Source organism: Nerophis ophidion, linkage group LG23 (assembly GCF_033978795.1).
Source record: "Nerophis ophidion isolate RoL-2023_Sa linkage group LG23, RoL_Noph_v1.0, whole genome shotgun sequence".
Taxonomy (NCBI): Eukaryota; Metazoa; Chordata; class Actinopteri; order Syngnathiformes; family Syngnathidae; genus Nerophis; species Nerophis ophidion.
In genome coordinates, this window is record NC_084633.1 from 26,425,153 (window position 1) to 26,452,355 (window position 27,203).

Here is a 27,203-nt window from a genome sequence, read left to right on the forward strand (position 1 = left end):
TTCGTTCGGGCTCCAGTACTCTGGAATGCCCTCCCGGTAACAGTTCGAGATGCTACCTCAGTAGAAAGCATTTAAGTCTCACGTTAAAACTCATTTGTATATTCTAGTCTTTAAATAGACCTCCTTTATAGACCAGTTGATCTGCCGCTACTTTTCTTTTTCTCCTCTGTCCCCCCCCCTCCCTTGTGGAGGGGGTCCGGTCCGATGACCATGGATGAAGTACTGGCTCTCCAGAGTCGAGACCCAGGATGGACCGCTCGTCGGGACCCAGGATGAACCGCTCGCCTGTGTATCGGTTGGAGACATCTCTACGATGCTGATCCGACTCCGCTTGTTATGGTTTCCTGTGGACGGGACTCTCGCTGCTGTCTTGGAGCCACTATGGATTGAACTTTCACAGTATCATGTTAGACCCGCTCGACATCCATTGCTTTCGGTCCCCTAGAGGGGGGTGGGGGGGGGTTGCCCACATTTGAGGTCCTCTCCAAGGTTCTCATAGTCATCATTGTCACTGGCGTCCCACTGGGTGTGAGTTTTCCTTAGCCTTATGTCGGTTCTTCCGAGGATGTCGTAGTCGTAGTGGTTTGTACAGTCCTTTGAGACATTTGTGATTTAGGGCTATATAAATAAACATTGATTGATTGATAAAGTTAAGGATTTTGGGGATTGTAATGTTTTATTATGTTACAGGTAAACCTTTCAGTGTAAGGGAAGCATGTGAATGTGTAATGAAATAGTCCAATAAAAAGGCTAAATAAGATTATTTAAAAACAAATATTTGTATTTTTGTTCATTATTACAACTAACATCTCAACCATGATGCCTTTTGTTAGTCCTACAGACGATATAAGTGATATACATTTGGCAAAGAGCTTTCAATCGTTATATCGTGATGACACGTTCTAGTTGTGTCCCGCAAATTTGATAGCGGCACACAAACAAACATGTCCTCAATGCATGTAGCATTCTCGCTAGCGGCTAAAGTCCCTCCGCAGTGCTACCCTGCTGCTAAGTCAGCAATCCTCGCATCCATAGTGGCAGTCAAATAGCGTGTTTTCCGAACTATAGCCGAACCCACTAAGTTTTAGGGAAAACACATTTTTCTGACCAAAAGGCGCACTTGAAATCATTTAACTTTCTCAAAAATTGACAGTCCGCCTAATATACGGAAAAATAAAATTAAAAAATAAATAAATTGGAATCTCCTCAAAAGAGAACTTTTTAATACAGGGCAAAAAGGTTGATGCGTGAGCAGTAGTTATTACTAAGGTATTTACTTTCAATCAATCAATCAATGTTTACTTATATAGCCCTAAAACACTAGTGTCTCAAAGGGCTGCACAAACCACAACACAAACCACTACCACATCCTCGGTAGGCCCACATAAGGGCAAGGAAAACTCACACCCAGTGGGACGTCGGTGACAATGATGACCCAGTGGGACGTCGGTGATAATGATGACCATGAGAACCTTGGAGAGGACGAAAGCAATGGATGTCGAGCGGGTCTAACATGATACTGTGAAAGTTCAATCCATATTGGATCCACACAGTCGCGAGATGCCAGTCCAAAGCGGATCCGACACAGCAGCGAGAGTCCCGTTCACAGCGGAGCCAGCAGGAAAACATCCCAAGCGGAGGCGAATCAGCAGCGCAGAGATGTCCCCAGCCGATACACAGGCAAGCAGTACATGGCCACCGGATCGGACCGGACCCCCTCCACAAGGGAGAGTGGGACATAGGAGAAAAAAAGAAAAGAAACGGCAGATCAACTGGTCTACAAAGGGAGTCTATTTAAAGGCTAGAGTATACAAATGAGTTTTAAGGTGAGACTTAAATGCTTCTACTGAGGTGGCATCTTGAACTGTTACCGGGAGGGCATTCCAGAGTACTGGAGCCCGAAATGAAAACGCTCTATAGCCCACAGACTTTTTTTGGGCTTTGGGAATCACTAATAAGCCGGAGTCCTTTGAACGCAGATTTCTTGCCGGGACATATGGTACAATACAATCGTCAAGATAGGATGGAGCTAGACCATGTAGTATTTTATATGTGAGTAGTAAAACCTTAAAGTCACATCTTAAGTGCACAGGAAGCCAGTGCAGGTGAGCCAGTACAGGCGTAATGTGATCAAACTTTCTTGTTCTTGTCAAAAGTCTAGCAGCCACATTTTCTACCAACTGTAATCTTTTAATGCTAGACATGGGGAGACCCGAAAATAATACGTTACAGTAGTCGAGGCGAGACGTAACAAACGCATGGATAATGATCTCAGCGCCTTTAGTGGACAGAATGGAGCGAATTTTAGCGATATTACGGAGATGAAAGAAGGCCGTTTTAGTAACGCTTTTAATGTGTGACTCAAAGGAGAGAGTTGGGTCGAAGATAATACCCAGATTCTTTACCGTGTCGCCTTGTTTAATTATTTGGTTGTCAAATGTTAGAGTTGTATTATTAAATAGAGGTCGGTGTCTAGCAGGACCGATAATCAGCATTTCCGTTTTTTTGGCGTTGAGTTGCAAAAAGTTAGCGGACATCCATTGTTTAATTTCATTAAGAAACGCCTCCTGCTGACTACAATCCGGCGTGTTGGTCAGCTTTAGGGGCATGTAGAGTTGGGTGTCATCAGCATAACAGTGAAAGCTACCACGGTATTTGCGTATGATGTCACCTAGCGGCAGCATGTAGATGCTGAAGAGTGCAGGGCCAAGGACCGAACACTGGGGAACTCCACACGTTACCTTAACATAGTCCGAGGTCAAATTGTTATCGGAGACGCACTGCATCCTATCAGTAAGATAAGAGTTAAACCAAGACAGGGCTAAGTCTGACATACCAATTCGTGTTTTGATACGTTCTAATAAAATATTATGATCGACGGTATCGAAAGCAGCGCTAAGATCGAGGAGCAGCAACATAGATGACGCATCAGAATCCATCGTTAGCAATAGATCATTAGTCATTTTTGCGAGGGCTGTATCCGTAGAGTGATTTGCCCTGAAACCGGAATGAAAGGTTTCACATAGATTGTTAGACGCTAAGTGTTCATTTAACTGCCCCACAACAATTTTTTCGAGGACTTTTTAAATAAATGGAAGGTGAAACACCGGTCGGTAGTTTACCATGAGGTCAGGATCGAGGTTAGGTCTTTTAAGAAGAGGATGAATAACCGCGTTTTTGAATGCTAGGGGAACAGTGCCCGAGGAAAGTGATAAGTTTATAATATTTAGCACTGATGGACCTAATAATACAAAGAGCTCCTTGATCAGTTTCCCAGGAAGAGGGTCAAGTAAACATGTTGTTTGTTTTATTCCATTTACACGTTGTAACAATTCCTCTAATGTTATTTCCTCAAAACGAGAGAAACTATTCTGGAGGGCAGTATTCGCCGTATATACAGTCGTATCTGTGTTAATAGAACCCAGTTGTAGCTGGGACACATTGTCTTTAATCTCCTTTCTAATGACTTCAATTTTCTTACTAAAGAATTGCATAAAGTCATCAGCTGAGTGGGTGGAGCTACTGGACGGGGTCCCTTGTTGGGTTAGCGATGCTACCGTACTAAACAAAAATTTAGGATCGTTTTTATTATGGTGGATGAGATTTGAGTAATATTTAGCTTTAGCTAAGGTAAGCATGCGTTTATATGTTATTAAACCATCACTCCATGCTTGATGGTGCACCTCAAGTTTAGTCGTGCGCCATTTGCGTTCCAGCTTTCTACATAATAATTTCTGAGCTCTAGTTTCTTCTGTAAACCACGGGGTACGCTTTTTTGGAACCTTTTTTAACTTTAGCGGTGCTATGTTATCAATGGTTTCGCGCAGGGCGTCGTTAAAGTTTTTAGTGAGGTTATCAATAGAGCCCACATACTTTGGGAATGGTGCCATTACCGAGGGCAGTAGGCCAGCAAGAGTTGTCGTTGTGGCCGTATTAATTTTGCGGCTGTTATAGCAGTTATTATTATTATTAGTTTGACGAACATGCGTCTGAACCTCGAATTTTATAAGGTAATGATCGGACAATACTTTAGTATACGGGAGTATCGTAACTTTGGAAACGGTGATACCCCTGACAAGCACTAGGTCTATTGTATTACCGTTGCGATGCGTGGGTTCATTTATTATTTGTGTAAGACCACAGCTATGAATTATAGTCTGGAGCGCTACGCACGGTGGGTCCGATGGGGTATTCATATGGATATTAAAGTCCCCCATTAGAATTATGTTATCGGCGTGCGTCACTAGATCAGCAACGAACTCTGAGAATTCATTGATAAAGTCCGAATAGGGCCCTGGGGGGCGGTAGATAACAGCCAGGTGTAGAGGCAGCGGTGTGACAGACCTCATAGTAAGCACCTCAAACGATTTATATTTATTATTTATGTTAGGACTATGGTTAAAGTTTTCGTTGTATATTAGTGCGACCCCCCACCCCTTTTAAGGGGACGGGCAATGTGCGCGTGTGTAAAGTTAGGAGGACATGCCTCATTTAGCGCAAAAAAGTCGTTTGGTTTAAGCCAGGTTTCGCTGAGACCGATGACGTTAAGATTGTTGTCTCTAATGATCTCATTAACTAACAACGTTTTGGGAGACAATGATCTTATGTTTAAAAAACCTATATTATAGGTAGTGGGCGGTTTTAGGGAATTTTTGATCAAATTATCCGTAGTAGCAATATTAATAATGTTGTGTTTATTATGCCCAGTGCATTTAGTATAATTACGACCATATCTAGGAATTGATACGACGGGAATTTTCCGATTGTTTGTTTGTTGCTTGGACTTCACAGTGGCAGAGGGGTTAGTGCGTCTGCCTCACAATACGAAGGTCCTGCAGTCCTGGGTTCAAATCCAGGCTCGGGATCTTTCTGTGTGGAGTTTGCATGTTCTCCCCGTGAATGCGTGGGTTCCCTCCGGGTACTCCGGCTTCCTCCCACTTCCAAAGACATGCACCTGGGGATAGGTTAATTGGCAACACTAAATTGGCCCTAGTGTGTGAATGTGAGTGTGAATGTTGTCTGTCTATCTGTGTTGGCCCTGCGATGAGGTGGCGACTTGTCCAGGGTGTACCCTGCCTTCCGCCCGATTGTAGCTGAGATAGGCGCCAGCGCCCCCCGCGACCCCGAAAGGGAATAAGCAGTAGAAAAATGGATGGATGGATGTTTGTTGCTTTGATAAACTGAACGCATCATAGTTTGCCACCTCAGTACAACGCATGTCCAACTCTGAAACAATCAAAGCAGAAAAAACTTGTTCTAATTTAACTGACTCCTTAACCAGACCAGTAGTCTCGCATCTTCCATTTAAATCCGGCTTCAGGATGGAGGGAAGTGGTGTTCTGTGGGGATTAGCCTTCTGCTTTGTTTTTAGCCCCGCTCGGCATCCGCGTTTCCGATCACACCGCTGGCGTCTGCTCCGTAGACGGCCCCCGATGCTACTGTACTCCGCTGCTTCACAGGCCGCTGGATGTAGCCGACAAAGTATTCCCATGCTAGTTAGCAGGTCTAGCAAGCATGCGTCTATCAGTCCAAAACGGCCCGATATGTCCACATCCAGAAGTGTCTGGCGGTCGTACGTGATCACGGAGTGACCACGATGTGAGCCAGCCATCAAGTTTGTAGAATTGTCCGGTATAAACTTTACTTGTTTATATAATAAATGCTGGTATCATAAGTGTATATATTGTATCGGCTGAAGAACTTATGTTGTAGTTGTTAAAAATAAAAAAAAATAAAGGCTGATACTGACATACGCCAAAATCAGCCTGATCACCCTCATTGAATCGTGGCCATTCAAAATCGTGATCTTGATTCAAATTTGATTCATTGTGCAGCCCGAATACAAACATAAAGTGGTGTCTAACTTGTAAAAGTTGAGAGTGAAGTTCCTGTAGTCGCCGTCTCCTCCAGCGGAACCGTGAGTCTGCGGGCTGACTCCAGTGCACTCTGGATCAATGAGGAAGCAGAGAACATGTGGCTGAGTTAAAACCACACAGCTGGGTCACTTTTTCCACGTCATGTGAAGCTCAAACTCCACTTCCTTTAAAACATAAGGCTGAAACAGTTTCATGGCTTCCATGTAAGTGTTGCTCGATTCTCAAGATAATGATCACATTATTAGATGTCAGGGGCGTAACGACCTTTGGCCCGCAAAAACGTCATGGAGTTTATTAAGGAATCTTACCCGCAGGAAGTTGGCATGCATTTCAAAAAACTGACTCTGATGCTGCCAGTTTCACACTTTCTAGAGCAGGGGTCTCAAACTCAATTTACCTGGGGGCCAATGGATGCAGAGTTTGGGTGAGGCTGGGCCAAAAGAAAATATATTGAAAAAAAAATGTTGCATACTTCTCAGCATGTCTAGTTGTATAATAACGTTTCAAATTCTATCCCTTGTGCAATGTGTGTCGTTCCACTTTTCCTCCCTACAGCAACACGGCAGTCGGTGGATAATAGCCGGGAAAGTACCAGGATAGCGAGCGCAAAAAAGTGACTGCTCACAGAGTGTTATCCGGCGTCATATAGAAATATATGTAGTGTTCATCGTGTGAGGCAATGCAAATTCAACAATAAACAAAACAATTAACGGTTTGAATTGGTCCAGGTTATCAGGGTCTGTTATTACTGACAGACTGGTGTCGCGGTGTGACTGCAGCCAGGCATGTAAGAAAACCCTCGTCTCCATGGCAACGTCTCTGTTGCTTTGACTCATTTCCCGCTTTTCCACTAATGCAGGAGTAGGCAACCCAGAACGTTGAAAGAGCCATTTTGGACGCAAATAACAACGCTGTCAAACGGCATTCATATAAAACTTGCGGGCCCCACTAACATTAAACTTTCATATTAAAGTGGGGGCCGCAAAATAACGTCGGATCTAGAGGAAAATGTGATTCAGACCAATAGCCAATAAATATGCTCTGATTATGCAGCATTTACTTGTATGATCCAAATCAAATAACCTTCCTTAGTCATAGTGCAAAAAAACTAAAAAATCCAACTAACACAAAATGTCAACAGACATGGTCACACATAAACTGGTCACTGAACTTTGTGGATATTATAAAAAATGTCACTGCACAATAACAGTTTCAATTTTACATCTAGAGATGTCCGATAATAGCTTTTTTGCCAATATCCGAAATTGTCCAACTCTTAATTACCGATTCTGATATCAACGCATACCGAGATATACAGTTGTGAAATGAACACATTATTATGCCCAATTTTGTTGTGATGCCCTGTTGGATGGATTAGACCAGGGGTCGGCAACCCGCGGCTCCGGAGCCGCATGCGTCCTTAAACCTTCTCTCAACTATGTCGTCGCGTCCGCTTTAATACTATGCCATCTGAGTGCCGGCCTGCCACGTCTAATGTGCGACTGCTGACTCAACATGCAAGCGACTGCAAGGCATACTTGTTCAACAGCCATACAGGTTACACTGAGGGTTGTGATATAAACAACTTTAACACTCTTACTAATATGCGCCACACTGTGAACCCACACCAAACAAGAATGACAAACACATTTCGGGAGAACATCCGCACTGTAACAGCTGCTTAATATGTCTGATTAATTACAAAACTTTAAGGAGGTTGTCACGGAAGTAAACAAGGTATAAGTTGAACTTTCACATACTCTTAATATTTATTATATTAATTATTGCCGTCCCGGCCTGAGTCTGGGGTGTAGGTATGTGGGGGCGTGGCCTGTGGACCTGCAGCAAAGCGGGGTGTGCTAGGACCGGCTTCGAGATCAGCGACAGGTGCGTAGCTGGCCCAACTGGGCGTGTTTGTCTAATCACCACTCGCTCTGTTAAAGGCAGCAGCCGGGAAGGAGAGGGGATTGGTGGTGGAGGACGAGCGAGAGCAAAACTGACAGAAGGGACAATTGCTGAAAAGCCCCAGAAAAGACAATTTACTGAATTATAAAACATTGTCATAAACCCTTAAAGAGCCCGGCATTTCGGTGATCCGAAGAACCCGGAAGGGCAAGTCTTCCACAATTACATTTCCATTATATTGATATAATATGTACACACACACATATTATATATATATATATATATATATATATATATATATATATATATACACACACATATATATATATATATATGTGTGTGTGTGTATATATATATATATATATATATATATATATATATATATATATATATATATATATATATACACACACACACACACACACACACACACACACACACACACACACAGTGCAAATCTAATCGAAGCAAATAATAATCGAATTGGAACCTTATAAATCAAATATTGGCCATGCATTTTTATTAAATATTACACTACGTCACCTTTAAAACAACAATAAGACGTTAATATTTTGTGCAGAAATAGTCTTGGTTCCGTTAAATCCAAAATAATGTTTATGATGAGTGGTGCATGGCAAAAATGTGTTTGACAATTACAATTTTCTCCTTTCAAGTCATTTAACAAAGTAAACTAAAATAGCAAATAAAAACCAACTGTGACGCTGCTATGTTGCACAACTATTCAGGCCATCTTACCAGTGAGAATATGAGGATCGATGTCGAAGGTTTCATTGACAGGAATGATGGTGGCCCTCTTGTAGTACCTCTGGCACAGGAGGAGCGCACTTCCATTTCCCCCGACACCTGGTACGTAGGCATACTGTCCCAGAGAGATCTCGGGGAGAGCGAGGTACTGTGAGAGCGATGGATATGAGAAGGTGAAGGACATTCCATGTTTCTATGTCTAACAACTCATTAACAGGCCTCCATTCAATCATAGTGCAGGGGAATGTTATGATCAAAAATGCATTTTAATAGTGCCGACATGGCATTGAAAATATGCATAAAATATGGATATTTAAGAAAACTGAAACCAGCACATATTCATCTATTTAATAGATTCAGAATCACTGCAATTAAACAGAAAAACAAAGACTTGGAAAGAGACCGGAGCACTTAATATAAAATCCTAGCCAGCCCTCCTGACACAGATAGTAGAAATGGAAAAATCTTTGATAAAGATAGTGAAACGATATTGTATTAGGAGTATTGTCATAGTCTTATGACTCTTTTGGACGGCATCAGAAACGCCGTAGACGCCATCTCCAGTGGGGCTTCTAATGGATCAGACAATGCCACTAGCTCCTCCAGTGGGACCGACGATGCCACCAGCTCCTCTAGTGGGTACAACGATGCCACCAGCTCCTCCAGTGGGATTGACAGTACCATCAGCTCCTCCAGTGGGACAGACAATGTCACCAGCCCCTAAATTTGGACAGAAAGTTCCACCAGCTCCTCCAGTGGGACAGACAACGTCACCAGCTCCTAAATTTGGACAGACAATGCCACCAGCGTCTCCAGTGGGACCGACAATACCACCAACTCCTCCAGTGTGACCGACATTGCCACCGGCTCCTCCAGTGGGATTGACGCTGCCACCAGCTCCTCCAGTGGGACAGACAATTTCACCAGCTCCTAAATTTGGACAGACAATGCCACCAGCGTCTCCAGTGTGACCGACAATACCACCAGCTCCTCCAGTGCGACCGACATTGCCACCAGCTCCTTAAGTGGGATTGACGCTGCCACCTGCTCCTCCAGTGGGATTGACAATGTCACCAGTTCGTCCAGTGTGTCCGAAGATGTCACCAGCTCCTCCTGTGGGTCCGAAAATGTCACCAGCTTCTCCAGTGGGACCGACAATGTAACCAGCTCCTCCAGTGGATCCGACTATGTCACTAGCTCCTCCAGTGGGACCGACAATGCCACTAGCTCCTCCAGTGGGATTGACAATGTCACCAGCTCCTCCAGTGGGACCGAAAATGCCACCAGCTCCACCAATGGGACCAACAATGTCACCAGCTCCTCCATTTGGAACGACAATGCTACCAGCTCCTCCAGTGGGACCAACAATGCCACTAGCTCCTCTAGTGGGTCCAACGATGCCACCAGCTCCTCCAGTGGGATTCACAATGCCACCAGCTCCTCCAGTGGGACAGACAATGTCACCAGCTCCTCCATTAGGACCGACAATGCCATCAGCGTCTCCAGTGGGACTGTCAATACCACCAGCTCATCCTGGGAGACTAACATTGCCACCAACTCCTTTAATGGGACCGACATTGCCACCAGCTCCTCCAGTGGAATCGACACTTCCACCAGCTTCTCCAGTGGGATTGACGCTGCCACCAGATCCTCCAGTGGGATTGACAATGGCACCAGTTTTTCCAGTGAGTCCGAAGATGTCACCAGGTCCTCCAGTGTGACCGACAATGTCACCAGCTCCTCCAGTGGGTCCGAAGATATCACCAGCTCTTCCAGTGGGACTGACAATGTCACCAGCTCCTCCAGTGGGTCCGAAGATGTCACCAGCTCTTCCAGTGGGACCGACAATGTCACCAGCTCCTCCTGTGGGTCCGATGATGTCACCAGCTTCTCCAGTGGGTTCGACGCCGCTTCCAGTCACGCCTCTAGTGGGTCCGACACCACCTCTGCTTCTGGTGGATCTTCCGACAACTTCACCTTCACCTGCAGCCCAGCGGCCCGTTCATCTGCCACAGAGGCGCCTGTCCGGCGCCCGCCGTCCCGTACTTATTTCTCGACATCTTCCACAGTGCGGGTGTCCTGCTCGCCAGCAGCAGCGCCACTTTTGACTTCTGCGTTTTGGAGCCTTCACATAACTGCTAGAATCCCCCTCGCCAACTGCGGCGACGTCACTTTCGACCGACTTTCCCCCGCTGACTTCGGTGTCACGCGACCGAGGCCACTGTTTGGCCACCCTCCCATGATAACTGACCTGCATATGTTCTTTATTTTTTTCCCTTTTTACGTCTTGAATCCATTTGCTGGTAACATGGAAGAGGTGAAAAGAGTTCAGGTGCTGCTGAAGACCAAACGAAAGGAGGCCAAGGAGAACTACAGGAGGAAGCTGGAAGGGAAGCTGAAGGACAACAACATGAAGGCGGTTTGGAGAGGTATGCAGACCATCACCGGCCTCAAACCGTCGGGGGGTAGGGGGGTGGACGGAGACAAAGAGAGGGCCAATGAGCTAAACCAGTTCTTTAACATGTTTGACACAGTGGCTCCGACAAGTGACCGTCTATTTCCCTCCAAAAAAGAAGTTCCGTGACTTGTGCCTTAACTGTTGCACTCGCCTTCCTTTGTTTTTCTCCTCTCCTTGTGAGTGTGCCTTCACTTTATATTAAATATTATCATTTTACTCACTGTCTTGGGCTAAAGTTCCCTTTAAGGTCCTGACAAGTATGTGTGTATATATATGTACGGACGTATGCATCAAAGTAAAGAGATGGGAGTGTTTTTTTCTAAATATATGCATTTTTTTTTTTTTTTTTTTTAAAAGGCAGTATTAAAAAGACATAATATTGTATAGTTTTGCAAAACCATTGCAGTAAAGTAATTAAAAATACAAAGCAAGTGTTCCTACCTGCTCAATGGTAAAGTTGATGTGGCCGTACAGTTCCTTTTGCGTGTGGACCGCCTGAGGAGTGTTGTCATGGTAACCCCTCAGAAAGAGATGTTTGAACGCCGCTGTGTTTTCCTCTTTGAACGTCACAACCATCTGGTTGCTCAGGCCAAAGAGCACCAGCTGAAAGGCCAGAAGAATAAAACAAACGATAAACACAGAAAGACTCGACTGAAAGCAAAATAAGAGAGCAGCAAAAAGTGGTAGGCGGTGTCATGGCGTGGAGCGGTTGGAAAAGTGGCCGTGCCAGCAACCTGAGGGCTCCTGGTTCGATCCCCACCTTCTACCAACCTCGTCACATCCGTTGTGTCCTTGACCACGACACTTCACCCTTGCTCCTGATAGGTCCCGGTTAGAGCCGTCGTGCATGGCAGCTCCCGCCATCAGTGTGTGAATGTGTGTGTGAATGGGTGAATGTGGAAATAGTGTCAAAGCGCTTTGAGTACCTTGAAGGTAGAAAAGCGCTATACAAGTGTAACCCATTTACCATTTACAATATCATTTTGACGCATGTGATTGATCACAAAAATATCTCATTAGTCATGTCCAAACAGTTAGTCAGTGATCAAGTTAATGAATACAGCAGCGAAAAGATGAGTGGGGAGACTCCGACAAAATATCCGTGATGGGACTTTAGATAAAATCAATGTTATTTGCATACAGTAGTACCTCAATTTACGGGATTAATAGGTTCTGTGACAGAGCTTTAAACTCAAAACACTTTTATCTCTAATCAATCACTCCCAAACAACAACACCTATTCAGTATATTTCCTTGTTTTTAAAAAAAAAAAAAACATTGTACATTTTGACTGTCAGCGAAGAAAAATCCATGAATAAGCCGCATTGTTTTCTAAACCGCAGGGTTCAAAGCACAGGAATATATATAGCCCGGAAATTAGCTGTATAGGTTGCATGTAGGACATTTTCTGAGCATGAAGGAAGGATTTGGAGTATCTAAACCGGCCAATGCGGCCTTACCTGCACTGTGACGATGACGATTTTGAGCAGCTGCAGGCCCAGCTTGAAGGGCTTGCGTCCCTTGGCGTGGTACTTGTCGCACGGGCTCATGAAGAAATACTTCAGCTTCCTCCTCAGGGACTCTTCCTCCTCCTGCTCCTGCAGCCGGCGGAGGTCGGCGCTCACAAGACTAGCCCCGAGAAGGTCCTGAGACCCGTTGTCGGCCGTGGAGGAAAGAAGTCTGTCCTTCTCTGAAAGAGAAGATGGCCAAGACATTCTTTTATTTGGTCCGTTTCACAGGATAAAAGAGTCACAAATCAGATCTATAATTGACACAATCTAACCAAGGCTTTATTATTAAAATAACGACACAATCATCTTGACTTTAAACACACTGCCAACCAACGGATGAAGGGGATACTTACTCAACAGCCATACATGTCACACAAAGGGTGGCAGTATGAACAATGCCAATACTGTCATAAACATGTGCCATATAGTGAAACAACACTTAACAACGACAAACACATTTTGGAAGATTATTTGGACTGCAACATAAACACTACAGAACAAATTCCTAGAATTCCATGCAGCACCAACTCTTCTGGGAGACTACAATATAAACAAACGCCATTGGTGGATCTACACTGTAATGATAGCACGTACAATAGCGTATCTAGTTGATACGACTATGATTACATCGATTTTTTTTAACACCACAAAATCTTTGATCGTTTTTTAAATTTGTATTAAGTTTATATACTCAGGAAATATGTCCCTGGACACATGAGGACTTTGAGTAGGATCCTGTAACTACTTGGTATTGGATTGACACCCAAATTTTTGCTATCATCCAAAACTAACGTAAAGTATCAAACAACAGAAGAATAAATTATTATTACATTCTAACAAAAGTGTAGATAGAACATGTTGAAACAAAAAAAAGCAGATATTAACAGTAAATTAACACGTACATTAATAATTTTCAACCAGTTCCTCATAATGTTGACAAAATAGTAGGTAGATAAATGACACAATATGTTACTGCATATGTCAGCAGACTAATTAGGAGCCTTCGTTTGTTTACTTACTACTAAAAGACACGTTTTTCACTGTTTTATTTAAGGACAAAATTGCAAAAAAAAAAAACATGATTAATGTACCATAAGATTTTTGTTAAAATAACGTCAATAATGACATTTTTTGTGGTCCCCTTTATTTAGAAAAGTACCAAAATACTTTTGGTACCGGTACCAAAATATTGGTATTGAAACAACACTAATACACACACACCGAGCACCTCCTGGCAAAAATGTAGATCGGCGCCTATATATATATATATCACCGAGAAACCGGTCAAGAGGCTGGGCAAGATCTTTGACGGTAGTCTCAAGGATACTGCACCAATCCAAACGACCATCAAGGAACTGGAGACGTGGTAATCGGCTGTAGACAAGTCTGGCTTACCTGGCCGGTTTAAAGCGTGGATTTACCAGCATGGCGTCTCTGGCCTCTATTGTTGTATGAGGTTTCTCTGTCAACAGTGGAGACTCTGGAGAGGAAGATCAGCAGCTACCTCCGCCGATGGATGGGCTTTCCACGCAGCCTGTGCAGTACAGCAATGTATGGGAAGACCAACAAGCTCCAGCTCCATTTTAGTAGCCTGGACGAGGAGTTCAGGGTCTCTCGCACTCGAGAGGCTTTGCTCTATCGTGACTCCAAGGACTCTAAAGTGGCATTAGCAGGCATCGTGGTGGGAACTGGCAGGAAGTGGAGGGCTCAGGAAAGCCTGAAGGTAGCTGAGTCTCGGATGAGATACAGGACCCTGGTGGGCACGGTGGCTACAGGCCGTGCTGGGCTGGGATCCTTCCCCCAACCTCACTATAAGAAGGCACGGGGTAAAGAAAAACGCCAGCTAGTCCTGAAGGAGGTACGTGCAGAAGTTGAGGAGGAGCGAACCAGCAGGATGGTGGGTATGCGGCAGCAAGGAGCATGGATAAGGTGGGATGGTGCACTGGAGAGGAGGGTGACCTGGTCTGAGATCAGGTTGGCTGAACCTCAGCACATTAAGTTCTTGGTTCAAGCTGTCTACGACGTCCTACCTAGCCCAGCCAATCTCCATCCCTGGGGCATGAATGACTCTCCAGCATGTGTGCTGTGCTCCAGTATAGGCTCGCTGGAGCACATCCTAAGCAGCTGCTCTAAAGCTCTGGGGGAGGGCCGCAACCGCTGGTGGCATGACCAAGTGCTGAAGACCGTTGCTGAAGCCATAGCTAAAGCCGTGGCCAAAAACAACAGCAGCAAACAACAACTTGGCAAGAGGAGAATTGCCTTTGTCAGGGCTGGAGAGCATCCACAGTCACAGCCTAAACCAGCAGCCGGTCTCCTCACCTCAGCATTGGACTGGGATCTTCCAGTGGACTTGGGCAAGCAGCTCAAGTTTCCAGAATACGTCACAACTTCGTTAAGGCCAGACATCTTGCTGACATCAGTATCTTCACGGCAGGTGCTACTGATAGAGCTGACAGTTCCTTGGGAGGATCGCATAGAGGAAGCAAACGAGCGAAAGCGGTCAAAGTACCAGGAGCTAGTCGAGCAATGCCGCAGAGGAGGCTGGAGGGCACGCTGTGAGCCCATTGAAGTGGGGTGTAGAGGCTTTGCTGGCAGTTCACTGTGTAAGGTATTTACACTACTTGGCATCACAGGTGATGGGAAAAGGAAAGCCATCAAAGCTACCAAGGAGGCAGCAGAGAGAGCCTCTAGATGGCTTTGGCTCAGGAGGAGTAAACTTTGGGCCAATGCTACTGGGACACAAACTGGGGTCTGATCAACCCTGGCTGGGTCACCTGAAGGAGGGGGTATGATGTTGAAAGACCCGAAACCCCCAGTGATCTCAGGCACATCACTGAGGATGTGTCCCAGTGCATCTGAGGATGTATCTTACAATCATATATATATATATATATATATATATATATATATGTATATATATATATATATATATATATATATATATATATATATATATATATATATATATATACAAACACATGAATACATACAAACATTCACACACACACACACATATATATATACATATATATACACATATATATATACACACACACACATATATATATACATATACATACATACATACATACATATATACATATATATATATATAAATGTGTGTGTATATATATATATATATATATATATATATATATATATATATATATATATATATGAAAGAGATAGTTTTGTTAACAAGTTAAAGGTGTTTAATGATAAATCAAGCATGTTTAACACATATAGATTCCTTTCTTTCATGAAGACAAGAATATAAGTTGGTGTATTACCTGATTCTGATGACTTGCATTGATTGGAATCAGACAATAGTAAAGATAACGTCCACATTTTCAAATGGAGGAGAAAAAAAGTCCTCCTTTCTGTCCAATACCACATGAAAGTGGTTGGATTTGGCATCTCATTTGTCCAACTTGCATACTTCTTTTTAAACACTTTGTTATGAGAGTAGCATATGTGTGTGTGGCCCGCAGCAGTGAGTGTGTGGGCGAAAGAGGAGAGGGAGTGGTCGCTGAGGGCGGGGGAGAAATACATTGGCATCAAACTCCGTAGCTTGCTAGCTTGTGCACGCCAGATTTCTGAGACTCTTATTTTGTTAGCACAGGCAGGATGAAACCGGTCTTTTATGGTGAAGACAGGAACTGTGCAGTCGGTCTTTAGAGTTTTGACAGCAGGTACGGCCCAAGAGTCTGTTCAAATAAAAAGTGTTTCTCTCCGTCCTGTAAGTGATTTTTTTCTTAATAATGAGCTTGCAGTAGCCAGCGTCATCTCACAAGATCCTCGGTTGCCGAGAATGTCAAACAACTGACGAAAGTGAAGTCTTGGTGAAGAGTGATGATTGCTCATTTTTATGTCTACTTTTTAATGCCTGGCTTGACATCGACTGACACACCCTCTGCGATGACCGGTAGCTTGCGATCGACGTAATGGGCCCCCTGTCTTAAATAGTCTTAATCACCAACAGAAAAGAAATGAGGTGAAAAGTGCTTGAAGGCATGTGTAAAGTAGTTATGAAAAAAACAACACAACAGGAAGTGCCACCAAGGAACAGGAACAAGCACTAAACACAGAAGAACACCAACAAAACCAAACATAAAAAGGCACAGACTGGTGTAGCCAGCCATGACACAGGGTTTTAACGGCAGGTACGGGGCGATAGTCTGTTGAAATAAAAACGTGTTTCTCGCCTTCCTGTCGGTCGTTTTTTCTTAATAATGATCTGGCTGCAGCCAGAGTCACCACACAAGACCCTCGGGTGCCGTGAATGTCAATCAAGGGACGAAAGTGACGTCATGGTGAAGATTGATGATCGCTTATTTTCAGGTCTATTTTTTTAATGCCTGGCTGCCGACGGACTGACACACCCTCCGCCATCGACCGGTAGCTCGCCGTTGACGTCATGGGCACCCCTACCTTAAGAACCTGGCAAAAGACCTAATACACAAGTATCAACAGGGCAATTATGCTCAGTTTTCATTGTTTTTGTATCATTGGCTTGCACAAGCCAGATACTTCAGCGGTCTGCAGTAAGTCATAGCAATTAACGGACATCCCACTTGGTTTTCTTATGCCCCACTTTTCATATGATTCCATCATTTTTTGCCAAGAAGAGCTTTCAATAAAGGTCAAAGTGACATAAATGTTCGTGTACCAACTTCCATCCATCCATTTTCTACCACTTATCCCTTGATTGTCATGTATATATACAGTGCAGTGCAGGGTTTCCCCTAGATTGCAGCAGTGGGGGTGCGGTCAGCATGACGTCATCATATCGTTTGCATAATCTGTGATGATGCATATATTTTCTTTAAAAAGGCATAATAATGTATACATCTATTTCAAAACAAACATGTTATTATTAATTAGTATAAACCTATTTTGTTTCCTCCAAATTATACTTTTTTTGCTCTATTTAGGGCTCGAGCAGCAATGAAGGGTCCCGCAAGGGCCCTATTGAAATTGCTGGGGGGTTTTTTTTGTAGTTTCGGAGGCTTTTATGAGGCCCTTAACAGGCACGAAAAGTCCCCATATTTTGCAGCCGACTTAGGTATGACGAAAAATGTTATATTTTGGAGGTCCTGAAAATTAATTTTCAAAATTGGCTCTATAGAGCAACTTTTAAAACAAAAACAAATCAACACATCAAAGTCGAAGGTACCTATACCTGAAACGAACAGTTTTTTGTCTGCCAGGGTTCGTACTTTAACAAACTCCTCCTAGGGACTTCGACCAAATGAGTCGCGGTTAAAATGATAGATACTACACATTTAGGCGATGATAAATTGCAAACTATTTTTTCTAATCCATAAGATGTGGGCGTGGTATGACGGCAAACTTCGTTCCGATGATTTTTGGCCATTTTTTCGAAAAAAAAAAAAGGGGTCGTACTTGAATGAACTCCTCCTAGGGACTTCGACCAAATGATTCACAATTAAAATTACAGATACTACACATATAGACGATGATACATTGCGAGCTATTTTTTCCTACGCCATAATATGTGGCCGTGGTATGCCGCCAAACTTCGTTGTGATGGTTTTTGGCCATTTGTTCTGAAAAAAAAAAACGGTCGTACTTTTACAAGCTCCTCCTGTGGACTTTGACCAAATGAGTCGGGGTGAAAATGACAGATACTACACAAATAGGCGATGATAAATTGCGAACAGTTTTTTCCTACGCCATAACATGTGGGCGTGGTATGGTGCCAAACTTCGTTCCGATGGTTTTTGGCCTTTTTTTCTGAAAAAAAAAAGGGGTCGTACGTTACGAACTCCTTCTAGGGACTTCGACCAAAAGAGTTGTGGTTAAAATTACAGCTACTACACAGATAAATAATGATACATTGGAAATCATTTTTTCCTACGCCATAAGATGTGGGCACGGTATGGCGCCAAACTTTCTTTATGATAGTTTTTGGACATTTTTTCCAGAAAAAAAGGGGTCGCACTTTAACGAACTCCTCCTAGGGACTTTGGCCAAATGAGTCCTGGTTAAAATGACAGATACTACACATTTGGCAATGATAAATTGTGAACAAATGTTTTCTAAGCCATAAGATGTGGGCGTTGTATGACGTCAAACTTCGTTCCGATAGTTTTTGCCCATTTTTTCGGAAAAAAGGGGGTCATACTTTAACAAACTCCTTCTAGGGACTTAGATCAAATAATTTAGAGTCAAAATGACAGATAATACACATATAGGCGATGATGAATTGCAAACCAATTTTTTCCTACGCCATAGAATGTGGGCGTGGTATGGCGCCAAACTTCGTTCCAATGGTTTTTGGCCATTTTTGGGGGAAAAAAAGGGGTCGTACTTTAACGAACTACTCCTAGGGATGTCGACCAAATGATTGACGGTTAAAATGACAGATATTACACATATAGGCGATGATACATTGCAAACTATTTTTTCCTACGCCATAACATGTGGCTGTGGTATGGCGCCAAACTTCGTTCTAAAGGTTTTTGGCCATTTTTTCTGAAATAAAAAAAAAACAGTCGTACTTTTACAAACTCCTCCTAGGGACTTTGACCAAACGGTTACAATGACAGATACTACACAAATGGGCGATGATAAATTGCGAAAGTTTTTTTCCTACACCATAATATGTGGGCGTGATATGGCGCCAAACTTCGCTCCGATGGTTTTTGGCCTTTTTTTCTGAAAAAAAAAAGGGGTCGTACTTTAACGAACTCCTTCTAGGGACTCCGACCAAATGAGTTGCGGTTACAATTACGGCTACTACACATATAAGTGATGATAAATTGGAAATATTTTTTTCCTATGCCATAAGATGTGGGCGCGGTATGGATTAAAACTTTCTTTATGATCGTTTTTGGATAATTTTTTCCGGGAAAAGAAGGGGTTGTACTTAAACAAACTCCTCCTAGGGACTTTGGCCAAATGAGTCTTGGTTAAAATGACAGATACTACACATGTAGGCGATGAAAAATTGCGAACATTTTTTTCCTACGCCATAAGATGTGGGCATGGTATGGCGGAAAATTTAGTTCCAATGGTTTTTGCCCATTTTTTCGGAAAAAAAGGGGTCGTACTTTAACGAACTCCTCTTAGGGACTTTGGCCAATTGAGTCGCGGTAAAATGACAGATACTACGCATCTAAGCAATGATAAATTGTGAACAAAAAACTCCTATGTCATAAGATGTGGGCGTGGTATGGCGCCAAACTATGTTACGATGGTTGGGCCATTTTTTCGGAAAAATAAAAGGGTTGTACTTTAACAATCTCCTCCTCAGGATTTTGACCAAATGATTCACAGTTAAAATGACAGATACTACACATATAAGCGATGATAAAGTGCGAACAATTTTTTCCAAAAACCATAAAATTTGGCCGTGGTATGGTGGCAAACTTCGTTCCGATGGTTTTGGGCCATTTTTTTGGAAAAAAAGGGGTCGTGTTTTAACGAACTGCTCCTAGGGACTTTAGTCAAATGAGTCGCTGTTAAAATTACACATGCTACACATATAGACGATGATAAATTGCAGACAATTTTTACGACACCATAAAATGTGGGCGTGGTATGGCGCCAAACTTCGTTCTGATGTTTTTCTGGCTATTTTTTCCGAAAAAATTGGATGTACTTTAACCAACTCCTCTTAGGAACTTTGGCCAAATGAGTCACGGTAAAATGATAGATACTACACATTTAAGCGATGATAAATTGCGACAAAAATGTTTCCTACGTTATAAAATGTGGCCGTGGTATGCCGCCAAACTTCATTCCAACGGTTTTGGGCCATTTTTGCCACTAGGTCGGCGCTAAAGAGCAGGGGGTTGCTGACCCCCGTGCTAGGCTACCTGAACAAAACATCAACATCCTTGCTTAAAGGGTAACATTATCACCAGACCTATGTAAGCGTCAATATATACCTTGATGGTGCAGAAAAAAGACCATATATTTTTTAATCGATTTCCGAACTCTAAATGGGTGAATTTTGGCGAATTAAATGCCTTTCTGTTTATCGCTCATGTGGTGATGACGTCAGAACATGACGTCTCCGAGGTAATACAGCCACCATTTTCATTTTCAACACATTACAAACACCGGGTCTCAGCTCTGTTATTTTCCGTTTTTTGGATTATTTTTTGGAACCTTGGAGACATCATGCCTCGTCGGTGTGTTGTCGGAGGGTGTAACAACACTAACAGGGAGGGATTCAAGTTGCACCACTGGCCCGAAGATGCGAAAGTGTCTGCCACCAGACCCCCATTGAATGTACCAAAGTGTCTCCACATTTTACCGGCGATGACAGACATGGCACAGAGATGTATGGATAACCTGCAGATGCATTTGCAACGATAAAGTCACAGAAATCACAAAGGTGAGTTTTGTTGATGTTGACTGCCAGCTAATCGATGCCAACTTGCTACGCTAATCGATGCTAACATGCTATTTACCGGCGGTGGTAAAGCAGACATGGCACAGAGATGTATGGATAACCTGCAGATGCATTTGCAACTATATTACGTTTCATTCCACCCACATTTAATGCGGAAAAAACACTTACCAATCGACGAATTTAAGTTGCTCCAGTGTCACGAGATGCGAAAGTCCTGGTCGTTTGGTCCGCAAATTTTACCGGCGATGCTAACGCATCTATTCGGCCATGCTATGGCTATGAATAGCGTTAATAGCTATTCGCTCAATAGCTTCAGTTTCTTCTTCAATACTTTCATACTCCAACCATCCGTTTCAATACATGCGTGATCTGTTGAATCGCTTAAGCCGCTGAAATCCAAGTCTGAATCCGAGCTAATGTCGCTATATCTTGGTGTGCTATTCGCCATTGTTTGTTTACATTGGCAGCACTTTATGACGTCACAGGGAAATGGATAGTCGCATCGCAAATAGCGAAAATCAAGCATTTTAAAGCTTTTTTTTAGGGATATTCCGTGACCGGTAAACATTTTTTAAAAATTCTAAAAATACAACAAGCCACTGGGAACTGATTTTTATTGTTTTTAACCCTTTTGAAATTGTGATAATGTTCCCCTTTAATGTTACAGATGACTGAACAAAAAAGTGTAATTTCAACTAATATAGCTAATTCATAACGCATTTATTTTATTCTAAGCCGCACTTTGGACACACCTGCCCTAGAGTCAATTGTAATGATCGGTTAGTAAGTGCTTAATCTTCTCTGTCTGGCTCTTTCAGCATCGACTAAATCCAGTTACTTTATCCAAGCTCGTCCATATTAACGTCTTTAGTTTACCGAGAGATTTGGTGACATCATCAGCTGAAATGGACTTTCGAACCGCGGACAATCTAATCTGTCAGCGCAGAAAAATCAATAAAGGGAATAATAGATCGCATTCCATACATTCTACTTCAGCCTGAGCCTGCAGGAACTCCGCTATCTCACTGACAACGCTTGCTCGGTACACAATGCCATGGGCGGATGTAAACCCTGGCCAGGGCCCTCAAGTCTGACAGTTTCATTTAATCATTTAAAGACATTTTGTTTGTTATTATTATTAAATGAAGACTACAAATATGCCGATCGATCGGCCAATTTTCGTGAATAAGCATCGCCATTACCGATTTATGTTGTTTAATCACATTCCGTGACCCCCTCTGGCTACCATATTTTTAATCCCCCGGCTGACAAGCGACTAGCACGGGGGTCAGCAGCCCGCGGCTCTTTAGCGCCGCCCTAGTGGCTCCCTGGACCTCTTTCAGAGATGTGTGAAAATGGAAAAAGACGAAGAAAAAATTATATTTATTGCTTTAATATGGTTTCTGTAGTAGAACAAACATGACATAAACCTTCCTAATTGTTAAAAAATCCCACTGTTTATGTTTTACATGCTTCTATGATGAGAGTATTTGGCAAGCACCGTTTTGTCCTACTAATTTCAACGATCCTTGAACTCATCGTACTTTGCTGTGTGTGTGTACTGCTCAGTGGCCTTGTGGTTAGAATGTCCGCCCTGAGATCGACAGGTTGTGAGTTTGTTCAAAGCCCGAGTCATACCACTATAAAAATGGGACCCATTACCTCCCTGCTTGGCACTTAGCATCAAGAGTTGGAATTGGGTGGTTAAATCACCAAAAATGCTCACCCCTCCCCTCACCTCCCAGGGGGTGATCAAGGGTGATGGGTCAAATGCAGAGAATAATTTTGCCACACCTAGTGTGTGTGTGACAATCATTGGTACTTTAACTTTAAAGGCCTACTGAAACCCACTACTACCGACCACGCAGTCTGATAGTTTATATATCAATGATGAAATATTAACATTGCAACACATGCCAATACGGCCGGTTTAGTTTACTTAATTGCAATTTTAAATTTCCCGCGGAGTTTATTGTTGAAAACGTCGCGGAATGATGACGCATGCGCGTGACGTCACGGACTGTAAGGAAATATTAGCGCTGCACCACTCGCGGCTAAAAGTCGTCTGCTTTAACGGCATAATTACACAGTATTTTGGACATCTGTGTTGCTGAATCTTTTGCAATTTGTTCAATTAATAATGGAGAAGTCAAAGTAGAAAGATGGAGTTGGGAAGCTTTAGCCTTTAGCCACACAAAAACACGGTGTTTCCTTGTTTAAAATTCCCGGAGGTGAAGCTTTCCTATGGATCAGAGCGTTTAAGCGAACATGGATCCCGACCAAATGTCAACCAGCAGTTTTCGGTGAGAAAATTGTGGTAAAAAGTCGCCTCTTACCAGAGATCAGCTGATCTTGCGCCGTCCGTACAGCTGCCGTCGACTCCCCTGAGACACTGGCCTCAAGACAGCCGTGGACGAACCCCTCCGACTATCAGGTACTATTAAACTCACTAAAACACTAGCAACACAATAGAAAGATAACGGATTTCCCAGAATTATCGTAGTAAATGTGTCTAAAAACATTTGAATCAGCCCCAATGCAATCGCCTTTTTTTCTTTCTTTCTGTTTTCTAGTCCTTTGCTATAAATATCCTCAAACACGAATCTTTCATCCTCACTTAAATTAATGGGGAAATTGACGTTTTCTCGGTCCGAATAGCTCTTGCTGCTGGAGGCTCCCGTTAAAAACAATGTGAGGAACCCTCACACTTGTGACGTCATCGTCTGCGACTTCCGGTAAAGGCAAGGCTTTTTTATCAGCACCAAAAGTTGCGAACTTTATCGTGGATGTTCTCTACTAAATCCTTTCAGCAAAAATATGGCAATATCGCGAAATGATCAAGTATGACACATAGAATGGACCTGCTATCCCCGTTTAAATAAGAAAATCTAATTTCAGTAGGCCTTTGACTTAACAACTTTCTCCGATACTGCCACAGAAAGGTGTGTTTTATGCCACTCCTTCTTTGTCTCATTTTGTCCACCAAATGTTATATGCTGTGCGCGTATGCACAAAGGTGCACTTTGTTGATTTAATGATTTGCCGGCGTGCTTATCAGGCACATTTGGTCAGTGCATGACTGCAAGCTAATCGATGCTAACATGCTATTGAGGCTAGCTGTATGTACGTATTGCATCATTATGCTTCGTTTGTAGGTATATTTGAGCTCATTTAATTTCCTTTACTTATGTCCTCTGTGTATTTAATTTATATTTGCATGTCTCATGACACATTATCTGTATGTAATATTGGCTGCATTTGTCATCATTCTTTTGTTTGCCATGTTGTTCCAGACCACAGCAAACATTACCCAGCTTGCAAAGATTGTAATAACTCCATTAGAAGAAGACAGTCTGCCGTTTCCTTAAACTTTATAAGCCAGTAATTTCACATATTTATCTCACCCTCTGAAAAGCCTCCTTTTTACAAATTATTTCCAATGTGTAGAACAAAAATTAAAATAAAACATTTCTCTCAACGAAGATTTGCATCAGTCTTTGATAGTAGGCTAATATAGCTAATATAGACACATCATGTGTTGCCTTGGGCTTTTAATTTTTTGCAGATTCGTACAGATTTTTGGTCCAATATGGCTTTTTCAACATTTTGGGTTGCCAACTTTTGGACTAGCAGCTAATTATGAGTCTCCGCTGTCCATACACAGTGTGGAGACGCTCACCAAAAGCTAATAATAATCACCTTCATTAAGTATCATTATGCAGTAGACCTGTTACACAGGGAGGGCAAGCCAGGAGCAGGCGTGCTGATAGCTAAGCTAACTGCTAAGCTAGTTTTAAACAACAACAACGAATAAGTGCTTAGTTTAGGTTAAAGAAGTGTAGACAGAACTGGATTGAAGCAAAAAAAATAAGCAACAAATAACAGGAAATTAACAAGTAGACATCTATCCATAAATGGGTGTTGTTGATACCAACAGTAGTATCAGTTTATGGTCAATACTAAAATGACTAAGTTGATACTTTCCTTTTCTGAAATTGTTTTTTTGTGTGTGTGTGTTAATGTTTACAAATTCAGACACAGAATGACTCTGAGGGCAAAACCTGAATGATTTAAATTATTTTTTACATTTCAAACACTTCCTTGTGTTCTACGTAACATATAAAGGTGGTTATTTGGTCTAAATGTTGCATAGATGATGTCTTACAGATCATCTTCAAGCTGCTTTCTGACCCTCTCTTCATGATGTTTGGTTTTTGAGCCTCCACTTCGACAGCTTCTTTTCCCCGCCATCCATGTGGTATATTTGAGTCCTTCCACAGCGAATCTACCAAACGATATACTACTTTGTATAAGAAATGGCAACAGCTCATACATGCTCATGTGCATGTATGAGCAAGTCTGCCCCACAACAAAAGGTTTGAGAAAACGAAGGAGCTTGTTGCTTACAGCGTCGGACTACAATGGCGGACTCGTGCAAAGCTCTCATAGTCAAACTTTACCATATTTGCTGACGTCAACATTGGGAAAAAGGACAAATGCTGTGCCAATTCCAAACGGCTCGTTTGGATGAAGTATGAAGGAAGGCAAGACTGTTTTATAAATATCTCCGCGATGCCTTCATGGATTGATTTTACATTTTTCTCAAAAATAGGTAATAGGTAAGAAATGTTGTTTTTTGCGTAATAGAGTACCCTTAAAAGAGTAGAAGATATTACCGTAAATTCCGAACTATAAGCCGTGACTTTTTTCCTACTCTTTGAACCCTGTGGCTTATAAAACAGTGCGGCTAATTTATGGATTTGTCTTCACTGAGGGCCATAATGTAAATAGTTTAAAAAAACAAAACAAGCAAACACACTGAATAGGTAGGTGTCTAAATGTTTGTGCTATGGCGACATTTTTTGGACGAATTTTTTCACTGCAGGTGCTGCATTGCTCTTTTCTTTAGATCCAGGTACGATCCGGAAGTAGAAGTGACGTTCGGTCTTCTAGCCGTCCATAGCATGTTCTACTCGGACGGATTCTTCATTCATCACACCGAGCAAAGTTTGTTAGTTTAACAATACAACTAAAACTATTCATACTTACGAGTGACTGTGTTAGTATCATTAACTTACAATGGCATTCTTTTTGTATTGGTACAGTTTCACAATTTCACCAAAACGTCACCGTGGCGTTATGGACTCTGTTAAGCTGATTTGAGAGCTAGCTTACGCAGCTATCGGTTCTATGACCGTGACTTGTGTTTTGTTTGATCAGCCGTTTTACTGCCGTGTTAAAGACATTGTTTGAAAACATTTAAGGTATGTAAATAAAGATTTACAGAATATACTCTGTGTAAATAACTCATTTCAAAACAATTATATATTTTGCTTATAGTCCGGGGCTTCACGGTGGCAGAGGGGTTAGTGCGTCTGCCTCACAATACGAAGGTCCTGCAGTCCTGGGTTCAAATCCAGGCTCGGGATCTTTCTGTGTGGAGTTTGCATGTTCTCCCCGTGAATGCGTGGGTTCCCTCCGGGTACTCCGGCTTCCTCCCACTTCCAAAGACATGCACCTGGGGATAGGTTGATTGGCAACACTAAATTGGCCCTAGTGTGTGAATGTGAGTGTGAGTGTTGTCTGTCTATCTGTGTTGGCCCTGCGATGAGGTGGCGACTTGTCCAGGGTGTACCCCGCCTTCCGCCCGATTGTAGCTGAGATAGGCGCCAGCGCCCCCCGCGACCCCGAAAGGGAGTAAGCGGTAGAAAATGGATGGATGGATGGATGCTTATAGTCCGGTGCATCTAATATATGAAAAATATTTTTTCTTCCAAAATTTAGTGGGTGCAGCTTATTTAAACCAGAAAATATGGTAGTTTTTCTTCTTTAGTTATTACAATTGTAAGTAAAAACAGACAACAAAAAAATCGTTTAAACATTGTGTAGATCAAGTGTGTCCAAATGAAATTGTTGGAAATTTTGAATTGGGCCTGTGAGACGAATTCAATTTCAACCTGGCCGTGCAGGGTATTTACATACCACATTTAAATACCCAGGGGTCTGACAGGTGGCAAATTGTTGCCATCTTGTGGACAATGCATGAACCTCAGATCAGAGACCATTCTGTGTACTTTTCAACATTACAAGCGCATCATTTATCTATACGACCCAATCCAAAGAACCTTTCCTAGTAATGGTGCAGAAAAAAAAAAATCAACCAGAATGTTAACACACATGGTCACACATAACACATCGTACGCATTGAACTTTTTGGATATTATCTTTAAAAAATGTCCCATTACTATAACAAATTCAAAATTAAACCCATTTAAATCCATTGCAAGACATGATGGGAACAT

The 27,203-nt window shown here is 42.6% G+C and overlaps 1 protein-coding gene across 2 annotated transcripts in view; it reads right to left on the bottom strand.

Annotated features, from left to right (window-relative positions):
* mcoln1b (mucolipin TRP cation channel 1b) overlaps positions 1–27,203 on the bottom strand; it is a 68,555-nt gene that overhangs the window by 33,049 nt on the left and 8,303 nt on the right. For both annotated transcript variants that reach the window (XM_061885413.1, XM_061885411.1), the window contains exons 2-5: positions 12,465–12,694; positions 11,446–11,607; positions 8,538–8,694; positions 5,865–5,946 (exon numbers count right to left, since the gene is read on the bottom strand). In XM_061885413.1, the coding sequence (XP_061741397.1) occupies positions 5,865–5,946; positions 8,538–8,694; positions 11,446–11,607; positions 12,465–12,694 (631 nt within the window). The remainder of the gene's footprint in view (positions 1–5,864; positions 5,947–8,537; positions 8,695–11,445; positions 11,608–12,464; positions 12,695–27,203) is intronic.